The following is a 22,495-nucleotide window of genomic DNA, read 5'->3' as shown; positions in this document are numbered from 1 at the left end:
TATGGGTTGTTGGCACCTATATAACTGCTGGATAGTGATTTATTCATTGAACAGCGTCATCCGCTCTTTGAACAACCAGGCTCTGCTTAGGAACTCTCTTGATCCGCCCACGTTTCTTTTATTCAAGCCCTATTCTTATTTTTTTAAGATCGCTTTCGCATTCATTACGCGATATTTTTCGGTGATACTTTCAACGATTGCCGAGAGCTCCGATTATCCTTTTTAAAAGCGAAGAAACTCCGAAAGTTTGTCATATGTAGAATCAAAAGCATACACAACTGATTCATTTTATCATTAGGGAAATCTAAGCCGCGAATACGTCGCATTGAATCGTACGTGGAAAGTATTCTTAGTTCAGAGTTCCTAATTCTTAGCCTTCTCAGGTAAACCGTTCACAGTCCGTTCATTTAAAATATTTGAACTTGTTGGGGTGAATAAATTCAAGCTCTGACTTCCATTAGTCTCTATTAGTTCAGGCGAAGAAAAAGTTTGCTATCGTTCATTCAACGCATAGATCACGTGCAAAAACTAACGATTCAAAGTTAATTGTACAGTGGTTGTGGATAGTTTGATGCATGGCCGTTTACGTTAACGCTAAAAATTTTTTCATAGGTGCGGCGCTGCCAGTCAGTTTGTGTCGAACACAAGCTTTATTGTCACAGTGTCTCAATGTGACATTTGCAGTATTTTACGCAGGCGTTATTGCCCGCAGCTACTTTTGCCTTGAAACTCTTAGTTAGTCTCGACGACCATGCTCCAACTCTCCTTGCAGATGCATCTGGGGAACTTTTTCTCGTACCAATCGTCTGTTGTTATCCATCGGACCTGTGGCATTATTTCATTGAACATTTACAGTGTCAGTTACGGGAGAGGTGTTTTGAGGCCCTATTCCATGCTTGCTTGAGGTATGTACCCTAGAAATTCGGCGAGTACGGCATAACATTTTGATCTTCTGCCTGAAACGCTCATTCAGCAGAGCATAAACAAAAGGGTTGATGGCAGAGTTGAACATAAACAAAGTGTCAGAAAGAACGTATGAGATTGAGCCAAACAAGAGGATGTCAAGGTAGCTAAGGATGTAAATCAGCAATCCTGTGATCCAACAAGCTCCAAATATGGCACTGACAGTGATTACACTTAACGTTACTCGCTTCCTGACCTTCAGGACTCCCTGGAAAAAAAGAAAAAGGAAGAAAAAATTTGCGACTGAGGTATGAATGTATAAATCTACCCAGATCACCAACCAAACGTGGAAAAAAAACTAGCCAGCGCTTGTACTTATCTCGAGGATCAGAAATTCCATTAACCCTTAAACTCCCAAGATCTCATTAATAATTCTCCGTACTGTCTTCCATATAGTATTTGTGATGATAGTTTGGAGAGTTTGGTATTGGATCAACTCCTTATCCCTAAGATAATATTTTTCTTTATTCTAATCACTTGCCTGCTTGATATTGTATTGATACTGTAAGGAGAAATTCTGTATTGGTCTCTTATGGGAGTTAAAGGGTTAACAAATAGATTTCATGTCGCCATGCACCTCCTCATTATTACATCTAAGAGAATATAAACTCTACATTCTCTTGATAGATCACAAACGGCGTCAAAATGTGTTAAGAACAAAAAAGTGGCTCGTGGCGCAACCGAGTGTATCACTGATGTTCTTACCACATTTTGACGTCCTCTGTGACTTATTACTGTGACTTACTGTCTTCTGTGACATAGAATCTGTTTTTTTCATGTTTGTTTTCATGATAAAAAATTTATTTCATGATAAAAAGCAAAATGTATCAATGGTGTCGTCGTCTACCTTAGGAAAGAACCCGTGGAAATGCGTTTCCCCTGCACTTCAGCTTGTCACATAACAAGTCACAGAACATCCCATCGAATCCTACCTTCTGTTGATGAGCGACTTCATTTTCCTCATTACGTTTGAACCACAACATGTAAACGACCTTTGAATATAAACCAGTCATCACTGTCAGAGGAATTATAGCCAATAGTACAAGCCATACAGAGTCGTATGCTGCACCGATCCACTTTTCAGGCCAAATCCACTTGCAGTCACTGATTGATGAATCAAATCTTGTTGCTAGAAAAAGTGGCATGTTTAAAGCCACTGAGAAGATCCAACACCCAGAAATAATCGCCTAAAACAAAAACGCTTATATTATAATCGATAGAAATACTGTGAGAATGATATAATTAGCAGTAACACCCCTTAGTCCCTTCATCCTAACTAAATTACCCCGCAAACAAAAAGAGGTAAGCTTGTCATTGTTTGGGAGCAGAGAGCATGGAAGATTTTCTTGACCTCAGTTTTTCTCCAAAAATTTCTGACAAGCTCCCGTATCCAATGATTTTCTGCTGATCCTTAACGGCAGTTGAAAGTTACAAAGTAAACATCATAATTTCCTCGCCTTAAGCTTTTTTTTGGTGAGTTTTCCATTACTACCATCAGGACTAGTAACAGTGCAGTAGCGCTCAACTGCGATGGCAGTAAGAGTCACGGACGATGAAGCTGCACCGATCCAAGCCACGTTTCCAGCTGTTATTACCAGGCACACAACCAAGCCCGTAGTTCCTTTTGGATGAGTGAAGCTGTCCTCAAAGACATGATTTGGTGCTATGAAGGTGGCAAACATAATGTCTGATACAGCTAAGTTCACAAGTAGGTAATTGAAGGGAGTCCTATGAATTTAAGATCAAACTTATTTCAGTAAATGTCATGACTGACTGTTAGCAATTCACCTCCAAGCAACGCACGAGGGATTCGCGCCCGAAAATATTGTAATCGTTGCAGGAATAAATGAGTTACTGAAATCATCTTCCCGTGCTAGTGGCATGTTTACCTCGCCACTTCTCAGTTCGATAAATATCCATCACAAGCTACCTCAACTTTGAGGAATAGTTGTTAATTAGTATATACTAAAACAGAGGATAGCGTCGTAGGCGCGCTCTGATTGGCTACTGAAACTCACAATATCTTTGCCATTCGCCTCCGTTCAACTCGCGCGGGATTTTTCCACAAAATAATTTGGGAATCGTTGCAGTAATAAATGAGTTAAAATTGTCTATTTGTGCAATAATATCTCACTGTTTTAGTGTATTCTAAAACAACCAGTCGCTTGCCTCTGTGCGTGTGAATCAAATACGTAGACAATAACTTGACGTCTGTTCTGTCGCACTTTGTGATACAATTGTCACGTCACACTATGACTTGAAATTGTCTCACTTAGTAAGAAGAGACCATTTCGAACCATTGCACTTTGTGTTGAAGGAAAGAGAATGAAAATAATGATAATAATGGTAATAATTGTAATCATGACAGTAATCATAATTTGTTCCTTAACGAAGACACCTTCTGCGGTGTTCCGGCTTCAAGATCTTCCTAGGGAAGTGCAGTATCAGCTCCATTTATGCGGACGACCTCGTGACCTCAAGATGGTGGAGCGAAAGTCCATGATAATAGCCATTGTATTATGTTATCAGGTTCTATGTGCTAATGAGGTATCTCTAGGTCGTAACGTGTTCAGTCATGTCACGAAACTGGAGTTCTTCATTTCTTGTGCTATTGAAATTATCTTATTGTTTTGAGTTGGAGTCAAGCAGTCAACTCTCGTCTCAAGGACAAAGACTTTCGCTTTCATGATGGACACTATGTGACGATAGGTTTTCGCGCACTTAACCGGACTTCGCGGGAAACGTACAAAACGGGGGAAATTAACTTAATAGAGACCACTCCGCTTACGAGAACTGAAACTCGTCACGATATCCTAGCACACGGAGATCTACTTCAAGCGAGCTTATACGGACGTCAAGGATAAGACAGCGTTTTGGTTCCACTGCAGACTTTATTCGTAGAGCACTCTAACATATATCGTGCCAGAGTAAAACCTAAGCTAGTAATCGTCACGCGGTCGTCTGTGTAATCGGCACGCCGTCGTGTATCATTCATTAACACTTATATTTACCTAAAATTTCACTAGTAATGATGAACAAAAGTAACGACATGCAGTTGCATAGTGAAAGCGTGTAACAAGCAAAATCTATTCCAACGGCTACTGTGATATTTTTTTTAATATATTTTTTTCTTTTATTTACTAAAATAAAAGAACTTGAATGAGCTCGAATAAATTGGAAATGGTTAAATGTGAGAAGTTTACGAATAAATGTGTTCCAAACAAACACACGGAAAAATCAGTATATTTTCTCGTAACAACTATCTTGAGGTCTGGAGATCGTCCGTATAGATACTGTGTATAACTGCACTTACCCAGGAACATCTTGAAGCCGAAACATAGCCGCTGGTGTTTTCACATTATCATTATTTTCATTCTCATCATTATCAACATCCCTATTGTTATTATTATCAATATTATTATAATCATTATCATATACAGAATTAACAGCTATCAATGGATCTACCTGTCCTCTGAACATCTACATCAAGTTTATTTTTAAGAAGCGCGAAGCGTTAAAAGGTGCGACATCTCATTTTAATACAAAGTACGACAGCTTTTTTATTACAAAGTGCCACAGCTTTTTTATTACGAAGTGCGACAGCTTTTTTATTACGAAGTGCGACAGCTTTTTTTATTACAAAATGCGACCATTTCATTATAAAGTGCTACAGAACAACGTCACTTTTAAAAATTCTACCTTATTGAATACGAAAAAGTCAATAAAAATAGACTTGGGTTCACCTCTCTCAAAACCCGCAGTGTTTTTTTTCATGTTTATAACATGAACAGTTATTAAACGACCCAAACTGCGCATAGAACTCATAATATTTTTGTAACTATTTCTTGAAAAAATGAAGAAAAGCGAAGTGAGCGCTTAAAAAACCGGGAGGAAGTACATCAGTCTCGCCTAGACGCACAGCAAACGATATTAGTTAATCAAAGAAGCCGCCTAGTCACGGTGTTTTCTTTGTGCCACTAAATCAGTCCTGGTAGGACAGACACTGCAATTAAAAGATGGTTTTTGTTAACTTCTTTTAATATTGAACATGCATGTCTTCACATTGTTAGAGTTTCTTTCTCAACTTCTTTGTGATTTTGATGAGCTTTCCTCCGTAAGTAACTTTAATTTACGTGTACAGAATTCCCAATGCATGGAATAAGCGCAGGGGTAGCATTTTATAAAACTCAACCTGAGGTGATTATGCAGTCAAAAGTATCTTGTGGTCATACTTTTCAGAGATACAATTGAGGATGTCTATCTCTCGCTGCGGGAGATCCCGTTGGTAATTTTCCGCCGGAACGATATATGGTGATGATATCACAACTTTCGATCAACGAGAAATGACTATCGTGACATTTCGCAGGAAAGTTATATCGGCAAGATATTGCACGAAAACTTCGATACCACGTCGAATTGTCGTTTTTGACATGTCTCTAAAATGTGCGATAAATCGCCGATCTGCGATATGGCGGAGGAACAAAGCACGAAATATGACGATCTTCGTTTTCTTTACATTTACATAGTTTGATCACAGAAAAACTTGCCACGAACCTCTGAAATTTCATAACCGATTCAAGCATTTTTTACTTGTGGGATTAAAGTGAGAAATATTGCCCTACAAGATTCTTCGCTTGATTTCTTGTATTATTATTGAATCTGTAGCCAATAAGAATACAAAATTTCTTTTATCTTTTGTTGCGTGCATAGCCTACGTTTGACAACAAAATTGGCTATTTTATCTTGTCATAGTCAGACTTCAGCGTCAACTCACCTCATATCTTTATTTTTCTTTATAACCAAACAAACCAGACAGTTTCCACTGATGTCCGCTATTATTAGTAGGGCTAACATGGTTGTCACCGCAACGTCGGCTGACTCAGGCATGACAAGAGGCTTGAAAAATAATAAGGTATGTATGCTTTTAGCTAAATAAATAATCGTATTGTTCTGTTCGAAATATGGTTTTTCAATGACATGCCCTTACCCAACTCGTTTGATGTATCGAGGAAACGTCAATGGCTTCTGGGCCTTTTTTTTCCTGAGCAGAGAAATGTAAAGGATTCCATTGAGGCTCTATTTTTGGTTTGCAATTATCTCAGTACTACATTATATCCGCTTCTAAAACTCTCACTGTGAAAAACTCCTAGTTTGTTACGTCCCAGTTTGATAAATCCTTTGTAATTCATGTTTTCAATGAGATGTACTAATTGGAAAGAAAATCATCATGACGAGCTGCGGCAATTTAAAGTTCGGAAGAGTAATTATTAGCCTTGCGAACGTAAAAGGATTTCTGACGTGTTATGGTTGAAATTGTTAGTTCTCCTCTCGTCTTATTTCAGTCGATCAGATCTGAGTAAACGCAGAATCCTGCAACATAGTAATGGTGAACGAGGCTATAATCTGTATTTCGGCTCATTTTGTTCTTTTGTAATAAAGAGAAGACAAACCGTAATGCCTTATTGTTAAATATTGACAGACTTGCTGCCTGTGTTTGTCGCTACCACATACAGCTTAAAATTGGCATGGATAAAAATTGCAATAAATTTCACAACACACCTTACCTTTCGAAACTGTGAAACTTGAATTATTCTGTCAATAGAAACCTTGTGAAGAGATGAAACCAACGACTACAGCGGTGATGGTTAAAATAAACTCGAGAAAAATAGATCTACAGACCAGGTACATCAATAGATAAGGCGTAAGGACACCAACACGATAACAAAACGTTGCTGTTCCGCTGATCAAAAAAGAAAAACATGAACATTATCAGTGCTCAGCTTTAAGAATTTTGCCTTTGTGCTTTTGTACAATTTCTTCCATGCAGTTACCAACTGAACATCCACAGAGATTTCTCTCCATACCAATTTAAACAGTCACAGCTGAAACTGGCTTTCAAATATTTAACCCAATGAAAGGCGGGATTACCATTAAAATTGGAAAACATATACGAGTTCCGGAAATTGCCCCAGAAATTAAGACACTTATCAAGCTACAGAAAATATTGTGTATTTGGACAAATGAAAAATGACATCCGAGGTCAAAGCGCAAACGCATGAGGACGAAGCATTTATAATTTAATGCTGAATAATTTTAAGTTGAAAGGATAATCCAAGCCTGCTGCTTTCACATTTCCAAACTCGTTCTCGATGGATTTTGAGTCTTGCAACTATTACTGCAGACAATCTGTCATGTTTGTTGTTTACAAATTTTGGTTAAAATATCTGAATTTTCCAAAAGTTCTTAAGTAAAGGAAGGGGGGGGGGGAGGTTTGAGCCATGATGTGACATCGATTTGTGACTAAAAGGGAACATTTGAAAAGCTCCGTGAATGTGAGCACCTGCTATTAAGAGAAAATAATTATTTAAATACTTCATCCTTTCCGCTTCCTAACTTTCCACTGTGAAACAGCTCCTTGCTTGTTACGCCGCAATTTGATCTATCTTTTGTACTTCATGTTTTGAATGACTTAAATTAGTTGGCTAAAATAATCGTCATGAAAGGCTGTGGCAATTTGCAGGTCTGTAGATGTACTTAATCTTCCTTTCGAGTAAAAAGTTAATCGTGATGTATCATGATAGAATTTTAGATCTATTGAGTTGGCTCCCAGTCTGATTCTTTAGACAAATTTTTTTAACTAAATTTTTCACATGAACACATTTTTTTTAAAAAGATGTGAGAGGAAAATTATTTCAGTTTTTGTCTTGAATATTTGTTTCTTACCTTCTGTGTTAACAGGCATATTACGAAGGGAATTTTTTTCTATCATCTATAGTGCTTACCAGTTTTCACTTGAAAATAATGGTACCAGGGCAGGAGTTCATTGGGCTCCTGTACCTGGTGTCTGAGGCATCAAAATTATTCTAACAATTTCCGACTTCTTGTAAATCGAACAAAGCATGGCTGTTTCATAAAGGCAAATGATTAACCAAATGCAACTTTATCCTTACTGATATGTTCTATTTTAATATTCTTGTCACCTTTCCTACGTGTCTTCATTTATCTCTGGTGTTTTCAATCAGCTGGTAGCTTGCCGTATAATTAAGGAAATACTCTCCCCGCCTTCTCTGAACAATGCATTATGAACCTGACAAATTCATTATTCAGAAGCAGAAACAGAATGTCAGTAAGTCTTAGGCTCTTTGCTTTGCCACTCAGCTATTCTATTTGTTAAATGCAAATTAAATATCGAAAACTGTTTACATTTTTAACCTTTATCCTGAGAAAAATTCCCCGGCTAAGTATTAACATATGAAAAAAGTGATATATGTAACTTGGATACGTTAATGGAAAGACAGCATCCCTTGGTTTACACTTGTTAGTATAAGAACTAATGCCCCACTTACACCAAGGCCTAAACATGTTTTAAAGCTCTTTTTTTATTATTATTTTAACATTTCATTCTTTATATAGGCTGCTTAAACCGATCATTGTCGATTGAAAACGAAACACACTGAGAATATAAATTAGTGATTACTTGAATCCTATGAATAATTCAGTATTTCAGTTCTTTTTTTTTGATCTCATGCAGCTAGACCCGGTTTAGATAAACATGTTTTCCTTTTCCATATGTCAGTGGGGTATAAGTCGGTCAAAATACCTACGCAGTGAACTTAAATGATACCTATTCTTAATTTAAATGGAAGGGCAACCCGCAATCCTGTCCAGTTAAAAAAACAAAACGCTCTGTCATGGTACATGAACTAACTATTTTTTCAGTTTATTTTGAGCTCTTAGAGTAAATAGTGTATTCTTTAAATTTTTAACTGAAGCTCTGACTCCCTCCCCTCGATCTTTTTTAAAAAGAAAAAACCTTATTCGGGGTATCTTTAGTCCTTCTTTGCTAATTTTAAGCTCAAAAACATTTAGCTAATACAAAACGGAAATATGTCTTAGAGCTAGCATGTTACAAGAGTTGGTCAGCTCTTTGACCTCATAATAAGCATGCACCGTCATGATGATTATTTTCAGAAATAACGTAAAGCTAACGTTTTCTCAATTTAAGCCGAATGCAAGCTTTATTTTTAGTCTTGTCCGATTTTATTCCTGAAAGCATATCAGCGCTTCGCCTGATTCCTTCTAAAACCATCTTTGTTTATCCTTGTAACTATTATGTTAATTTTACAACTCATCAGATATTCTGATAACGAAAGATCAAGAAAAACATTTCATAACATGACGTTTCGGCGACATGTCATCATTATTAAATGTAAAATTATTTTAAGTTCAGTGACGTTTTATTAAGTAAGGAAAGTGCGAATCTCCATTACAATAAAATGAGATGGACTAATGAATGTTCAGAGTCGGTCTCTTTTTCCTTATTAAAAGTGTTTCATAAATAAGGCGCTCAAACTTTCCGCGGCATTTCTTTAGGATGGCAAATTGCTCGTGAAGATTGTTCGGTCTTTGATTGTATTCGTCCTTAAGATGTTTACCGATAACGGAAAATGCGAAGGTGGAGGTGACGGTTCGTGTAGCCTATATAATACGCATCACACGAATTACCTTCAAATTCATACACAACGCATTGTTGGTTTAACAGTGAGGGCTTGGCTAAACTTCAGAATACCCCGCAACTCATTTACATGTGTCGGGAGGCTTTGAAGATCGAGGCATAACACAATAGACGCTATTCTTATTCAATGACATGTAAATAAGTTGCGGGGTATTCTGAAGTTGCTCCGAGGGCTTTTTTGTTTCCGTGACTTTTAAACCTTTCGCGATTTTCCTACCTGTGAAAACTAGTTGTAATACACGGTCGATTTTCTTTCCAAGGTCTCCAAGTTGTCTGCGCACGCGCCGGTGTCAGCAAGGTATTTCAGCGAAACTATTCATTTAATTATGTACATTCTTTTGTTTAACTCTATCTCCTTTATTCTAATTTACTTTCACACTTTTCTTACTTTCTATAACATCACTGAAGTTACAATAATTTTACATTTGGTAATGGTGACATGTCTTCGCCGAAACGTCATGTTTTAATCTCGCTATTTCTCATCATCAGATAACGTCAGACCTGAAACATTTTGTAAAGGGACGTATATCAAACATCACAGCGCCAACACATCCAAACTTTCTTTTAAAAAAATTTCTACAAAAAAAAAGAAAGTGAGAGTCCAAACTCCGTAAAAAATATATATATAGAACTTGTTAAATTAACCACAACATTTGGCTCAAACATAGATTCCGAGATTCCAAAATAACGGGGTAGAAAATTTGGGTGAAAGAAAGCTAAAAGAAATCTAAAAAAAAAGCTAAAAACCAACTCTGAAAAACAAAACAACAAAAGCACGCGAAAGTGTCCGGGTCAGTTTTCCAGTATCAAGGTTTAGAGTCACTTAGCGTGATTATCTAATATGGTAAAATTGCGTGCGCCAAGCGTGAATACAAAATGAAGTACTAAAGAGGAAGAGGAAGAGGAAGAGGAAGAAAAATCAAAATTTAAAATAATAACGGAAGAAAATTTCCACATTTCCCTCCTTTTATGTCACCACTCGTTATATTCCTGTGTAATATTACGGGCTTGTGGGAGTCAGTTGGTGTTTCTCCTGTTTTACATGTTGCTTCTCTGTTACTTTTGAGCTCCATTTTAACATGCGACCTCTACGTTTACTCTGTGAAAATGCCAAAGTGTTTTCCTTGTTGGAGGTGTTAGTAGTGCGCGCAATGCCAGGCTAGCTTGAATTATATACCCTAGGAGTGCGGTTAGCAGAGCACAATAACCTGAGCTTTTGCCTGAAACGCTCATTCAGCAGTGCATAAATGTAAGGGTTGATAGCAGAGTTGAACATGAACAAAGTGTCAGAAACGACGTATGAGACTGAGCCAAATATGAAGATGTCAAGGTGGCTTAGGATGTAAACCAGCAATCCTGTGATCCAACAAGCTCCAAATATGGCGCTGACAGTGATCATACTCAATGTTACACGCTTCCTCACCTTAAGGACTCCCTGCAAAAAAGAAAGCAAGAATAAAACTCAAAGTGCGATGACTTACGGGCTGGCAGGATTTTAAGCTCCTGGGGGATCCTTAGGATCAGAACGAACTTTGCCAAACCTACCTAGTTTTCATAACCATTCGGTTGCAGCGATGATGAGCCTTTTCCGGCTGCCTTTAGGATTAATTTCTTCCCTCGCGGTGTAAATCATGTCCAGTTTTGCATTTTAACACGCTGGTGTCAATTAATTACATGCTCACCAAAGAGTAACCTCGCACCTCAGAACAATAACTCTGTTAACTTGCATTAACACGGCAAAGAGTAAAAACTAACATTAGATCCATTTAGCCCAGAGTCCTACCTTCCGTTGAAAGGCGAGTTCATTTTCTTCGTTTCGTTTGAACCACAACATGTAAACAACTTTTGAATATAAACCAGTCATCACTAACAGAGGAATTAGAGCCAAAAGTACCAGCCATATGGTGTCGTACACTGCACCCATCCACTGCTCGTGCCAATTCCACTTACATTTGCCAGTTGTTTTATCATAAGTCGTAACCAGGAAGATTGGTATGCTGAAAAGTGCTCCAATGCTCCAACAAGCGGGAATAATCGTCTGAAATAAAGCCGCAGACTGCTGTTAGAAAGCTGCATTCTCATCAAGACTAGGAGCATTACATTAACTACGTGATTTAGGCACAAATTAGATAGACGAACAGGAAATCAAAACTGTATTTTGATGCTGCTTTGTCACATAAAATTGTGTTGACGCACCTTTACTTTCCGCATGGTTAGTTTTGCATTGCTACTAACAGGACCCGTGACAGTATAGAAGCGTTCAACTGATATGACAACGAGGGTCAAAGCAGACGATGCTACTCCAATCCATGCCACATTACCGCTAGTGAGAACCTTACACAAGACTGATCCAATGGTGTTGTCTGGATGATTGAACGGTTTTTTCAAAACATGATTTGGTGCTATGAAAAGCGCAAACACGATGTCAGAGACCGCCAGGTTGGCCAGTAGGTAGTTGATGGGAGTCCTGCGGAATAGATGCTAATTATGCATTGAAAACACGAGCAGGTAGGTCTTAATTAGTGCACAATGCAGCCGACGACAAGAAAATGTTGCTTCTCAATGCTTGCATGCTTCTCTCAACGTACTTTAGATACGCTTGATGTCAGCAAATCTGATGACGATCCTTACGCACCCAAAAAAGATACTGAAAGCGATCGAGTCACCCGTCCTTGTTTGATTAAATTGCAGTGACATTAAAATATTTTACTATATGGCATGATCCGCACGCGGTTTAGACTGCTGCAAAAATTCGCTGAAACATGGCAAGAACCCTAAAAATACAATACTGCCTCGACACAAGACCATTCAGTCAAGTATGAGGATTTGCTGGCAACTCTCTGCCAGTCTTATAATTAAGAAGGTTTCAAAGTTTGTAGTCAGTTTATCTGGTCTGCCATGGGGTAAGTTATCTTTTTTACATCGGGTCTTATGAAGAAATTATCGGCTTAAGGCTCGGTTCTCTGAGAGAATTTTTTTAAAGATATTTAACGCACCTCATATCTCTATATTTCTTTATGACGAGACAAACTAGACAGTTACCAATGATGTTCGCAATGATGAGTAGGGCCAGTATCGATGTTACGGCAATTTCAGCTGGTTCGGACATTATTAGAAACTGTCAATGACAAAAGAAATATTTTTACGCCACCTGTCAAACGATTTAACTCGTAATTTCCACGTACCATTTGAAATTTTTGTTCCCATCATTAATTTGGTGTACAATCTTTGACCAAACGCTGTACAATTTTCGGTGTACTTATGCCACTCAAAGTTAAAAATTAGCTGTTTAATATGACAAAAACGACCTTAATTGAACCGCTATCGGAAAGAAATTGTTTTGTCTTTAATTTCATAATAAACAACATCGATAAAGATTCGCAGGATAGGGTAGTAACTGTAAAATTCCCAAAACAATAATAACATGAATGAAAATTGAAAGAGGATTTTTTAAAAACATTTATTCGGCTATTAGAAGGTAATAAACTAATGAAGGTGACATTTTGACGGGCAGCCTCAGAACAGTTGGAGTCACTGCTTATCCGGGCCATTTTCTCTGATGAAAATTTAAATAAATCAAAGTTTTTCTAGAACCATTTCTTTTCTTCTTTTTCTAGATGTCATTTCAGTAACATCTTGTAGTTTAGAAACGATTTTTAACAGATGATTAGAAACAAGAAACTCCGAGCTAAATGGCGTTGAAATGGCGTTCGCGGGAATCCCAACTCTCTAAGGAGGTTTTATGTGAGGCGACATGGAAACGGAACGCGACCGTTTCTGATTTAGTCCTTGGGCTTGTCTATAATTTCACTTTATGTAGTCCACAAATACAGGTAAAACATCTCTCTTACGAACTGAAGTAAATGCTGAAGTTATGTCTTATCTCCTTTTCAAACTCTACCTTTTGTCATGCATCAATCCCTTCCTCTTGTGAAAGATGGCAATGCTTATGATAATTAGTCACGTTCCAACGATTACACTGCTTCGAAAACCGAAAAACATCTAATTGTTATGTAATATTCATGAGAGCAGAAGACTCACATTTAATTACCCTTGGAACATCTGGTACCTTATTCTGAAACTATTCGTATTGATGTCCGTCAAAAAAGATGAAATATTTCTGGCCCACTGTAAGCAATCTCGAAAAAAAAAACTATTTGAAGTTGTTGCGGTTAATGATAAAACAGGAATGCTTTCAAAAGTTCATTTTTTATGAAGCTTTTATGAATAATTTAATTTATATTGGCAAAGGAAATTTTTTGTTTATTTAACTATTTCGTAAGATTGATAGTCGAAGTTTTCTTTCTATGCTCGCAGTAAGCTCTAATACGTCTTTTAGGATTTGACTGTCAATATGCTATTTTTGTTCTTTACCCACGGAACATGTCGTGTTTGGCTGAACTAAGCACCTTAATTAGTAATGATGAGTCGATTACTTTTTTTTAGTTTTCAAATAGTCATTATTAGTTGGAACACCTCGCACGTTTGGTTATGATAATTACAGGGAATTGTGGCAGCTAACTAAACACAGTTCAGGATTAATTATGTAAAGAGAAATAAGTGTTTCACGGATTAAAATTAATCTTGAGAACTACAGGAGAACCTTACTGACTATAACCGCCACAGTAATTTAAATAGATGGAGTTAGCCAGGGTGGACATAAACTTGAAAACCATAGCTTAAAATTAATATAACAATAATTGATGAGTGAGTTCCATGTTTGATTTTCTCATGTTAATTATTCATTCCTAGACGACAAGTTGTCACGAGTCTTCCCTGGAAAGAACTCTCTGCTTGTTAGAAGCTTTAATATTGTAGTGAAGTATTTAGAGAGATTGTAACAAATCCTTTTAAATGTATGCGACGAGTTCCATCTGCAAGTAACTTAAACCTATAAGTCCAAGGCTAGGCAGACACCGTGCATCGATATTTTAGAATGGGTTAAATCTATAACAATAGTTTGAAATACGGTTACGTTAAAAAAAAACGTGCTACATTAATTTGCGTATGAATTATATCAAGGGAACCATAGCTTAATAGCAAGCTTGGTAATTGTCGTTTACACATCAAGCATGCGTCCTTAATTTGAGTATTTCTTTCTTATGATAAATGGAAAGTGGAATAAGAGTTTCACGAATTATGCTTATTTAAAAAATCGCATAAATGTTACTTCACGGGAACCCTATTGACTCTAACTCACACAATGATTAAAATACCTGAAGTTCGCGTGGTTGGATATGAATTTTAAGTATCTTGTTAATATTCAGTGATGACTGAGTTTCATGTTTGATATCGTCAAGTTAGTTTAATATTTATATATAGTCTATACATTGTCACGAGTCCCTCTGGAAAGAACCCTTCGCTTGCAAGAATATACCACTGTACACTTCCATTGCAATGAAATGTTTACACTTCAACTTATGAGGTACGCATTTCAAATGCAAGTCTTAAATTCTGTCGTCTATTGACTTCATACTTTTAGGCTTAAATCGTCAACAAATACTTTTGTATGAATAGCTAAACAGATACATGCATGTGGGTGGTGAACGTCAATGTACTTATCAAGTATCAAGTGAAATTTACTTGAAACCCCTTATTTTCTCTTGCAAGTACATAATGTTCTGAATGGGTAGAGTAGGTATAAATGTACTATAAAAATGCAATAAAGATAGTGAAAATGTTCTGTTCCAAAATTCGGTTAAGTCTAGATCAAGGGAACCATAATTTTGTGATAACCTTAGCACTTTCCGTTCATGATAATTGTCAAGCATGCGCCTTAATATATTTCTTTATGTGTACACGTTATTAAAACGTTTAATCGATATATCCAGCGGCAGTGTTGTTGGTACGGGACAGGTTGTTAGGTAGTTCTATACTTGCACTTTCACTCGAGGTATGAACCCTGGATGTACATTTACTGCAAAACATGGTCTTGATCTTCCTCTTGAAACGCTCATTCAGCAGAGAATAAACAAGAGGATTTACTGCTGAATTAAACATGAACAGAGTGTCTGAAATGGCGTAAGAAGCGTCCCCAAACATGTAGATGTCGTAGTAACTCAGGACGTAAATAAGAAGGCCAGTAATCCAACAGATTCCAAATATGGCACTGACAGTGATCACACTCAAAGTGACTCGTTTCCTAACCTTAAGGACCCCCTAGAAATTAGAAGAAAACAAATTACAAATCCAGTGGTCGATCTTCCTACAAAAGTTTCTTACCTAAATTATTTGGAAATTTCAACGTGATGGAGTGTGCAGAGTTAATGTTGACGCTAAACGTGAAAGGCATTATTTCTCTCAAATGCTTAATCGCATAGGAACTCGAACTCCTGCCAGATTTAGATCAATTTTCGTTGAAGTGCATATTTTCATTTTTTTTTACCGCGACTCTCGGTGATCTTCCGTACAGTATCCGAAATGGAGTGTACTAGCTGATCTCTTGCAATTCCCTGAATGGTCATGTTGGTCTGGTTCTTACCTTCTGACGATAGGCGAGTTCCTGGTCATCATTTCGTTTAAACCATAAACTGTACACAACTCTTGAGTATAATCCTGTCATTATCGCTAAAGGAATACAGGCCAACAGTACAAGCCACGTGGTCTCATTTGCCGCACCCATCCACTGTTCAGGCCAATCCCACTTGCAGTCGCTACTTTCGTCATCGAATGTCGTCACTGAGATCATTGGCGAATTTAAAGCCAGTGCAAAGATCCAACATCCACAAATAATTATCTGAAATGCGTGATAAGCAACCAAAAAAAACTGTGATGACACAGTTTAGCATTGTAAACTGAGGGTTTTTAGCTGAAATATTTCTTGAAGCAAGTAATTCAACGACTTTAAGGAGAACGTAGGAGATAATAAACTGCAGTTTCATGCTTCCTTACCTTTACTGTACGCTTGTTTAGTTTTCTTGTGTTACCTATAGGACACATTACAGTGTAATAACGTTCAACTGCTATTACAACTAAGGTCACAGACGATGAAGCTGCACCCACCCAGGCCATGTTTCCACTCGTTAGAAATTTGCAGATATTTGAACCAATTGCTCCGTCTGGATGGATGAAGAGTCTTTTCAAAATATGGTTTGGTGCCACAAATACTGCGAACGTAATGTCTGATATAGCCAGGTTTACAAGCAGGTAATTGATGGGAGTTCTGTGTGATAAATGTGATAACAAATGATGGGAAAAGTCGTGGATTGTAAAAAAAAGAAAAAGAAAACAGCAACAAAACAAACAAACGAATTAAAAAGATAGCATGATAACTGCAGGGTTTTTAAACTATTTTCGAACAGCCTCAACGCACCTCATATCTTGGTTTGTCTTTATGACAAAACAAACCAGACAGTTACCAATGATGTCCGCAATGATGAGTAAGGTGAGAATGATTGTCACGGCAACGTCAGACATTTTGAGAGGCTGTCAAATCTGTAACATGACCTGCTAAAGAAGCAAGTTTTCCAGTAATCACAAACCTAACTTTAAAAAGTTTTCACACCAAGAAAATGCATAAAAATTACTTGACAGTGTCTGTAATGTAGCTTAGTCGACAGTGTTAAAAAGAGGATTGGTGACGACGTGTACGTGCCCCTGGCGACATATATTCAACTTTGCTCATCAATGGTTCTTACGATTCTCTCGAAGACCACTTCTTTGGCTGACGACTATTCAGAACTTTATAACATTGAAAAATGAATGACTTTGCTCAAGTAAACTTGAGTAGTTTTGAGATTCAACACAGTCCTGATTCCTTGGCGAATTCCGAATCACATGACAGCTTTTTCTAACCAATTTTCAAAATCGAATTTCAGTGGCCTTTTCATTTACATTCGCATGATTCTACACTAGATTTGATTTTGTTTCTACTCTAAACGAGATTTTAAGCACATTTTTACCTACTTATAACATCTTTTTCTATGGGCAGAAGTAATTAACAGCTTTTAGAAGAGGATCACCGACTTGGTTCAACAACTGGGCACAACAGCTGAGATGATGACTTGAAAACACATGCTTTCTTAATTGATGCGAAAGATATTGTATAATGTTACGGGAAAATTTACTGATTTTCCCGTGTGTGTTATTCGGAACATATTTATTCGTAAACTTTCACATTTAACCATTTCAAGTCCTTTCATTTTAATAAATCAAAAAATGCACAAAAACCACAGGAGCTTTTGAATAGATTTTTGTTGTTACTCGCTTTCATCATATGCACCTGGTTGTCGGCACTTTTGTTTTTTAGTACATGGGTTTTTTTAGGTAAATATAAGTGTTAATGGTCTTTCTGGAAACATTGGTTTTCATGGTAGATAGCAGCTGCATGAGTTTATACTCGTAAATCTAATTTCTTTTCATGCGATGGTTTCCAAACCAATCTTGCATAAATAAGCAGAAACTTTTAATTGCTTTTCCGTTTTTTTATTTCCTGAGCTGCGCTACTGCAATTAAGATAGGTATTGTTTTCTATATCAGAGCTGTAAATTCGCACCTAGGTTTCCTATTTTAATGGCCTAGAGTTTATTGCATCCGTCTTTTTTATTTTGAGATTCTTTCCGTCGTAGAAACAGATGGAATATTTAAGTAGGTTTCGTTTTACTTCAAAGAGACTTTTTCCGCTCCTTTGTGTCCTTATTCAAATATTACGATTTGTGTAACAGTAGCACCTCACACCAGTTACTTCTTAAGCAAGTACCTTGTACAGCTTTAATGATTACAAACTAGAGTATGCTAGAGGTCATGTCGCTTGTTGGCCTGACCTAGAATAAAAGTACTGTGGAACCAAAGATTGTCTTATCCTTGACGTCCGTATAAGCTCGCTCGAAGTAGATCGCCGTGTACCAGGAAATCGTGACGAGTTTCCGTTCTCGCTGCCGAGTCGTCTCTACAGAGTTATTTCCCCCAGTTCTTGTTGTTCCGTCCGCGAAGATTCAGTTTCCCAGTTTTGGGGCGAAAACCTATCGTCACAATAAACAGCTTATTCGCCAAAGAATAACCAAGAACACTGAATATTCTAGCTTGAAAAACATTTCTGCTCCCTGCTTGTGATATGTATTAACATATATTAGTTAAATTAAATCTTGCAATGCTTATCAACTTTTATTTTTACCCAGTGAGTTTTATCCAACGATAGGAGATCTCCAAATTTATTGAAAATTTACGTCGACATTTATATTTCGTTGGGAGCAGACCCAGAAATACTTTTTATTAGAGAAAACTCCATTTGCGTATTGCAAAAAGAAAGGAAGTTTGTGAGTAATGCTTATGCCAGTGTTTTAAGGAATGATCAAGTTTTATCAGAATATCATGTCGTGCAACTTCGAAAACAATTTAAATAGGAAAAGTCTCAAATCAAATAGTTAAATTCACCGACCTGAACTGTTTGTTTGTGGTCGACAGTTACTCCTTTCATGCGTCGTAATTTTTTTCCTGAGGCCATACAGCTTTAATCAAGTGATAAATTCAGCATTAAACTTCGTAGAAGCACTGGTCAAAAACGGTAGCAGCTAATTGAAACATCACTCTCAATTTCACTATGACGCCCCATAGGCACAATTTGTTTTAAAAGTCATTTTCATGCAAATTGGAAGCAGGTTGTTCAATTTAAGAAAAAAAAACAGCCTGGAAGTAACCGAGTTATATTGTCAAGTGATAGCCGATTAGGTTTCCTGACTGACAGTCCAGCCCTTGGTAAAGGGTTAGACTCCTTAGCCGGCGCCATACATTAACAAACTTTAGATTTGTTTGAAATTCTTGTCACTCCTTTATTTCCTTCATTTATTAACTAATTTCATGTAAAATTTAAGTCTTCTCTTGATAGTATTCAAAACTAACTACCAGGATAGGATATGAAATGATAGCTTTTTTTGTACTCTCAGACATTGTCAAAGAATAATGATAATAGGTCTCCCTGACTGTCCTGACCTGGCGCCCTACATTTACTTATTTTAGTTGCGATTGAAAATCTTTTCCCTCTTTAATTTTCTTCATTTGGTAACAAATTTCGTGTAAGGTATAAGTCTTCTCTCGATAGTATTGAAGACCAACTATCAGGATGGGACATGAAATGATAGCATTTAGCATACGCTGCCAAAGATTAAAATCAATAATGATACAAAAAAGAATCAGTGATTCTGATGTTCAGATGACCATTGTGGAATATGCAATTTTTCTTTTTCAACACCGTTTATCATTGAATATTAAGACATGGGAAAATTGTCGTGGGAAATCGCTGTTTCAGGCAGACTGCATATTGTTGTTACCGAACAATTGAGGCGCATTCCGCCTGTGCACGGAGGGAAATGGTAATTATCATATCCTTGGGCCTTCGTTATTTTTCAACTTGTTGACAACATTTTTATAAAAATGAGTAGTCTTTGACAGTTTCTGCTTCTTGAAATAGATAAATTATGAATGCTGCTAAAATCTGACATCATCTGAAGTAAACGCCATCGTGAATTTTCAAAGAGAATCGAATTTGCCAAAAAAATCATTGCAATGTGGCGTAATACAAACTGTGAAAATTCGGATGCTTTTTGGACACTTCTCGTTCTAATTTCGTCAAAAAGGACGAACGCCTGGGATGCCTTTCTCAGAAAACTTGTCGGTTAAAAAGTTTCTAAGAACGGCAGGTGTGAAGAGGAGTTAGTAACCCTTGGCCTTGTAGGTCTGAAAATCAAAAAAGGTATTTCTAGAGAATTATTTCCCTTATTTCGATCGTTTCCCTTTTCTATATTAAGCGATACTTACAGGTAGAAGTGATTGACGCCAATTTCTGATGATGTCTTCAGAAGAAATGTACCCGGGAATTAAGTAAAGAAAATAATGCGAACTAATTATCATATCAAAAATCAGCTTAATTTATACTGTTTGCCTTCAAGTATCGATGCCGGCGCCAAATCACAAGAATAATAATAAACTTTGTTATGTATCGGTACGTTTTACAATCTCGTCCGTCTAACACAACAGTATTGAAAAACAATCGAAAACTTTCATTGTTGTGACTTGGTTGACGGGTTGCGAAATGTAAATTAGACCGAAGTTTGCTACAAAAAGACCAGAGAATCAATTTCAAACAAAATTACTCCAGCGATCTATGTTATTTGAACAGATCCTTTTTTCAACACCTATAAGGCTGAACTTACCTGAATTAGTTGTCTTGACTGCAATTCGTTTGTTTGCTCTGCATTAACTGATACCAACGTGCTAGTTAATCAGGCGATAACTCGAGAGTGGCCAAAAGGTTCACAATTTGATAAAACAATTTTTGTCCTAATATTTGAGGTAGCACATTTGATTAAAAAAGAAAAAACCGAAAGAAGCTATCCGATCTACAAAACACAAACATTTATTCTAGTTAACCCTATAGAGAGTTAAAAGAAGAGATGGCTTGATCGCTTAACGATGAAGTACCTGCATCTCGGTTTCTAGCGTTCACTCTTAACAATTTCTTTTTTTTTTTTCCCTTTTAAATTATTGGAGCTCACCTTTTAATTTAGATTACTTTGAAAACTTGGCGAATAATATTGGGTGCACCTGAATAATAATTAAGGTCGCTTGTTTTTTTCCATGTTGTAATATTCACTTTTATATTATAGCCATTATCCTACGAGCCAGCAATTAAGCATTCCTGAAAGAACGATTCATTGTTATGGATGCAAACGGATGTTTCAGCTCGCAGTGTGAATATTGGATCTCTCAACGTCACTTTGTTTAAGTTCCGAATTATAAAAAATAAAAACTAAGCTCGTTTTGGTTATCATGAAAATTGCATAAATGATAAACAAACACTTGGCGGATGTCCGCTGCCAATCTGTTTAGACTCCACAGATAATATGCTTTAGGAAGCGAAAGCGAAGGTTTTAATTCTGAGATCGCCTCAGAGAGCCTAGTTGAGCCCCTAAAGGTTTTATTCTATTTTAATTTGAAAATTCTTTTATAATGAGTAAATCTGATAACAATTTCACCAAGAGGCAAATAAGATGATAATTAATATATGTTTTGAAAAACGTTTCCTTGTAAATAACACAGATATGCAGCCATTGAATGCGTTAAAACCGATAGCCTTACAAGACAACCAATAAGGAAACTATCTTCATTTACAGTTCCTTTGTATCATGGAAGAAAGAAATCCAAAGTGATTTCACGGTATATCCCTCTTTTATAGCCTCCGATGCTCATTTCAAGATTATGATCAGGGTGATACTAGTGTTTTGTTCTAACTTTTGCTGTTTATCAAATATTTTTTTCATTCAGCCAGGATGAGGATCCCTTTAAGAACTTAAGAGCATGTCGTTCTCCAAGTAAATATACTTATCATTAGCGCCATAGTCATAGGTCTACAATTATGCACCTGTCGCTGAGATCTTGTCAACCTACTTTCTTATAAGCTTGGTGATAATGAATACGAAAGCAAGGAACCTGTCATTCTAATGGATAAAGATGCATGTGAGTTGTACCGGAAAGTAGATGGGATTTACTAAGAATTTATCTTAAACGAATATCAATTATGATTTTCACTTTTTTCACTAGGTCTCCTATTTTCTGTGTGAGATTTGAAATGGTACACATAAAAACAATTCATAGCTTCTAATCCAGTAAATCGCTATAATGAATCAAGGGTTTCAATTTAAAAATGGCTTGCATGTCTGAAGTTTCTGTCGCAGTGTTTGAACAAATGACGTGCAAATGATGACTAAGGGTGAATCATTTTTTCGCCATCAGCATACGCCATCGTCAGATTTTTATTTTGAAAGTGTGATAGAAATTTCTTTTTTTACAATATTGCTACTAATTTGATTGGCAGAGAGGTCCCAGCAAAGAAAAAATTACTAGCAGGTTATTTTGTTGTGTCGGTCGACTAATAAAAATCATAAGATAATGTAAAGCGAGTCTTTTCAGTTTTTGAGGAACTGAATTTAGATAAAACGATTTAGCACGAAAAAGCACCGTTTTTGAAACTCGAGTTTAGAGTGCAATATACTACAGGCTATAAGTTTTATTTCGCAAACATGA

At 36.8% G+C, this 22,495-nt stretch overlaps 3 protein-coding genes across 18 annotated transcripts in view; all 3 read right to left on the bottom strand.

Moving 5' to 3' along the window:
* Window positions 1–98: 98 nt before the first annotated feature.
* LOC113680193 (pyroglutamylated RF-amide peptide receptor) lies at window positions 99–8,119 on the bottom strand. 4 transcript variants are annotated; one of them, XM_027197194.2, is made up of 7 exons: window positions 7,944–8,119; window positions 6,528–6,703; window positions 5,951–6,004; window positions 5,738–5,859; window positions 2,421–2,691; window positions 1,896–2,150; window positions 99–1,171 (listed from the first exon to the last, which is right to left on the bottom strand). In XM_027197194.2, exons 4-7 carry the CDS (start codon window positions 5,848–5,850, stop codon window positions 839–841), a joined length of 972 nt encoding a protein of 323 aa, XP_027052995.2. In that variant the 5' UTR covers window positions 5,851–5,859; window positions 5,951–6,004; window positions 6,528–6,703; window positions 7,944–8,119; the 3' UTR covers window positions 99–838. The 4 variants fall into 4 exon arrangements, with proteins under 4 accessions (XP_027052995.2, XP_089036782.1, XP_089036784.1 ...); XM_089180656.1 differs by lacking the exon at window positions 7,944–8,119 and adding an exon at window positions 7,746–7,935; XM_089180658.1 differs by lacking the exon at window positions 7,944–8,119 and adding an exon at window positions 6,828–6,959.
* A 2,287-nt stretch (window positions 8,120–10,406) lies between these two features.
* Window positions 10,407–13,523, bottom strand: LOC113680194 (pyroglutamylated RF-amide peptide receptor). 2 transcript variants are annotated; one of them, XM_027197198.2, is made up of 5 exons: window positions 13,380–13,429; window positions 12,475–12,596; window positions 11,675–11,945; window positions 11,262–11,516; window positions 10,407–10,913 (listed from the first exon to the last, which is right to left on the bottom strand). In XM_027197198.2, exons 2-5 carry the CDS (start codon window positions 12,585–12,587, stop codon window positions 10,638–10,640), a joined length of 915 nt encoding a protein of 304 aa, XP_027052999.2. In that variant the 5' UTR covers window positions 12,588–12,596; window positions 13,380–13,429; the 3' UTR covers window positions 10,407–10,637. The 2 variants fall into 2 exon arrangements, with proteins under 2 accessions (XP_027052999.2, XP_089036786.1); XM_089180660.1 differs by lacking the exon at window positions 12,475–12,596 and having other exon boundaries at window positions 13,380–13,523.
* A 674-nt stretch (window positions 13,524–14,197) lies between these two features.
* Window positions 14,198–22,495, bottom strand: part of LOC113667331 (QRFP-like peptide receptor) — an 8,783-nt gene continuing 485 nt past the window's right edge. For 2 of the 12 annotated variants that reach the window (XM_089180643.1, XM_089180644.1), the window contains exons 3-8: window positions 18,855–18,924; window positions 18,177–18,438; window positions 16,791–16,927; window positions 16,370–16,640; window positions 15,960–16,214; window positions 14,198–15,637 (exon numbers count right to left, since the gene is read on the bottom strand). In XM_089180643.1, the coding sequence (XP_089036769.1) occupies window positions 15,293–15,637; window positions 15,960–16,214; window positions 16,370–16,640; window positions 16,791–16,894 (975 nt within the window). In that variant the 5' untranslated portion in view covers window positions 16,895–16,927; window positions 18,177–18,438; window positions 18,855–18,924 and the 3' untranslated portion in view covers window positions 14,198–15,292. Of the gene's footprint in view, window positions 15,638–15,959; window positions 16,215–16,369; window positions 16,641–16,790; window positions 16,928–17,383; window positions 17,400–18,176; window positions 18,439–18,854; window positions 18,925–20,230; window positions 20,296–20,625; window positions 20,890–20,967; window positions 21,082–22,495 lie in introns of those variants that run through there. The other 10 variants (XM_089180647.1, XM_089180646.1, XM_089180648.1 and 7 more) reach the window with 9 other exon arrangements.

This window comes from Pocillopora damicornis, chromosome 8 (genome assembly GCF_964200805.1).
Source record: "Pocillopora damicornis chromosome 8, jaPocDami1.2, whole genome shotgun sequence".
NCBI lineage: Eukaryota > Metazoa > Cnidaria > Anthozoa > Scleractinia > Pocilloporidae > Pocillopora > Pocillopora damicornis.
Note: the sequence above shows the minus strand (reverse complement) of the source record. Positions and strands in the feature narration are given on the sequence as shown.

Coding starts and splice junctions, on each gene's coding strand:
- LOC113680194 (XM_027197198.2), bottom strand. CDS start 12,587: ATGTCCGAACCAGCTGAAATTGCCGTAACATCGATACTGGCCCTACTC. Junction 11,946..12,474: donor AAGAAATATAGAGATATGAG/GTGCGTTAAATA, acceptor TCTATTCCGCAG/GACTCCCATCAACTACCTAC. Junction 11,517..11,674: donor TAACCATGCGGAAAGTAAAG/GTGCGTCAACAC, acceptor GCTTTATTTCAG/ACGATTATTCCCGCTTGTTG.
- LOC113680193 (XM_027197194.2), bottom strand. CDS start 5,850: ATGCCTGAGTCAGCCGACGTTGCGGTGACAACCATGTTAGCCCTACTA. Junction 2,151..2,420: donor TCACCAAAAAAAAGCTTAAG/GCGAGGAAATTA, acceptor TTTTTGTTTTAG/GCGATTATTTCTGGGTGTTG. Junction 1,172..1,895: donor AAGTCGCTCATCAACAGAAG/GTAGGATTCGAT, acceptor CTTTTTTTCCAG/GGAGTCCTGAAGGTCAGGAA.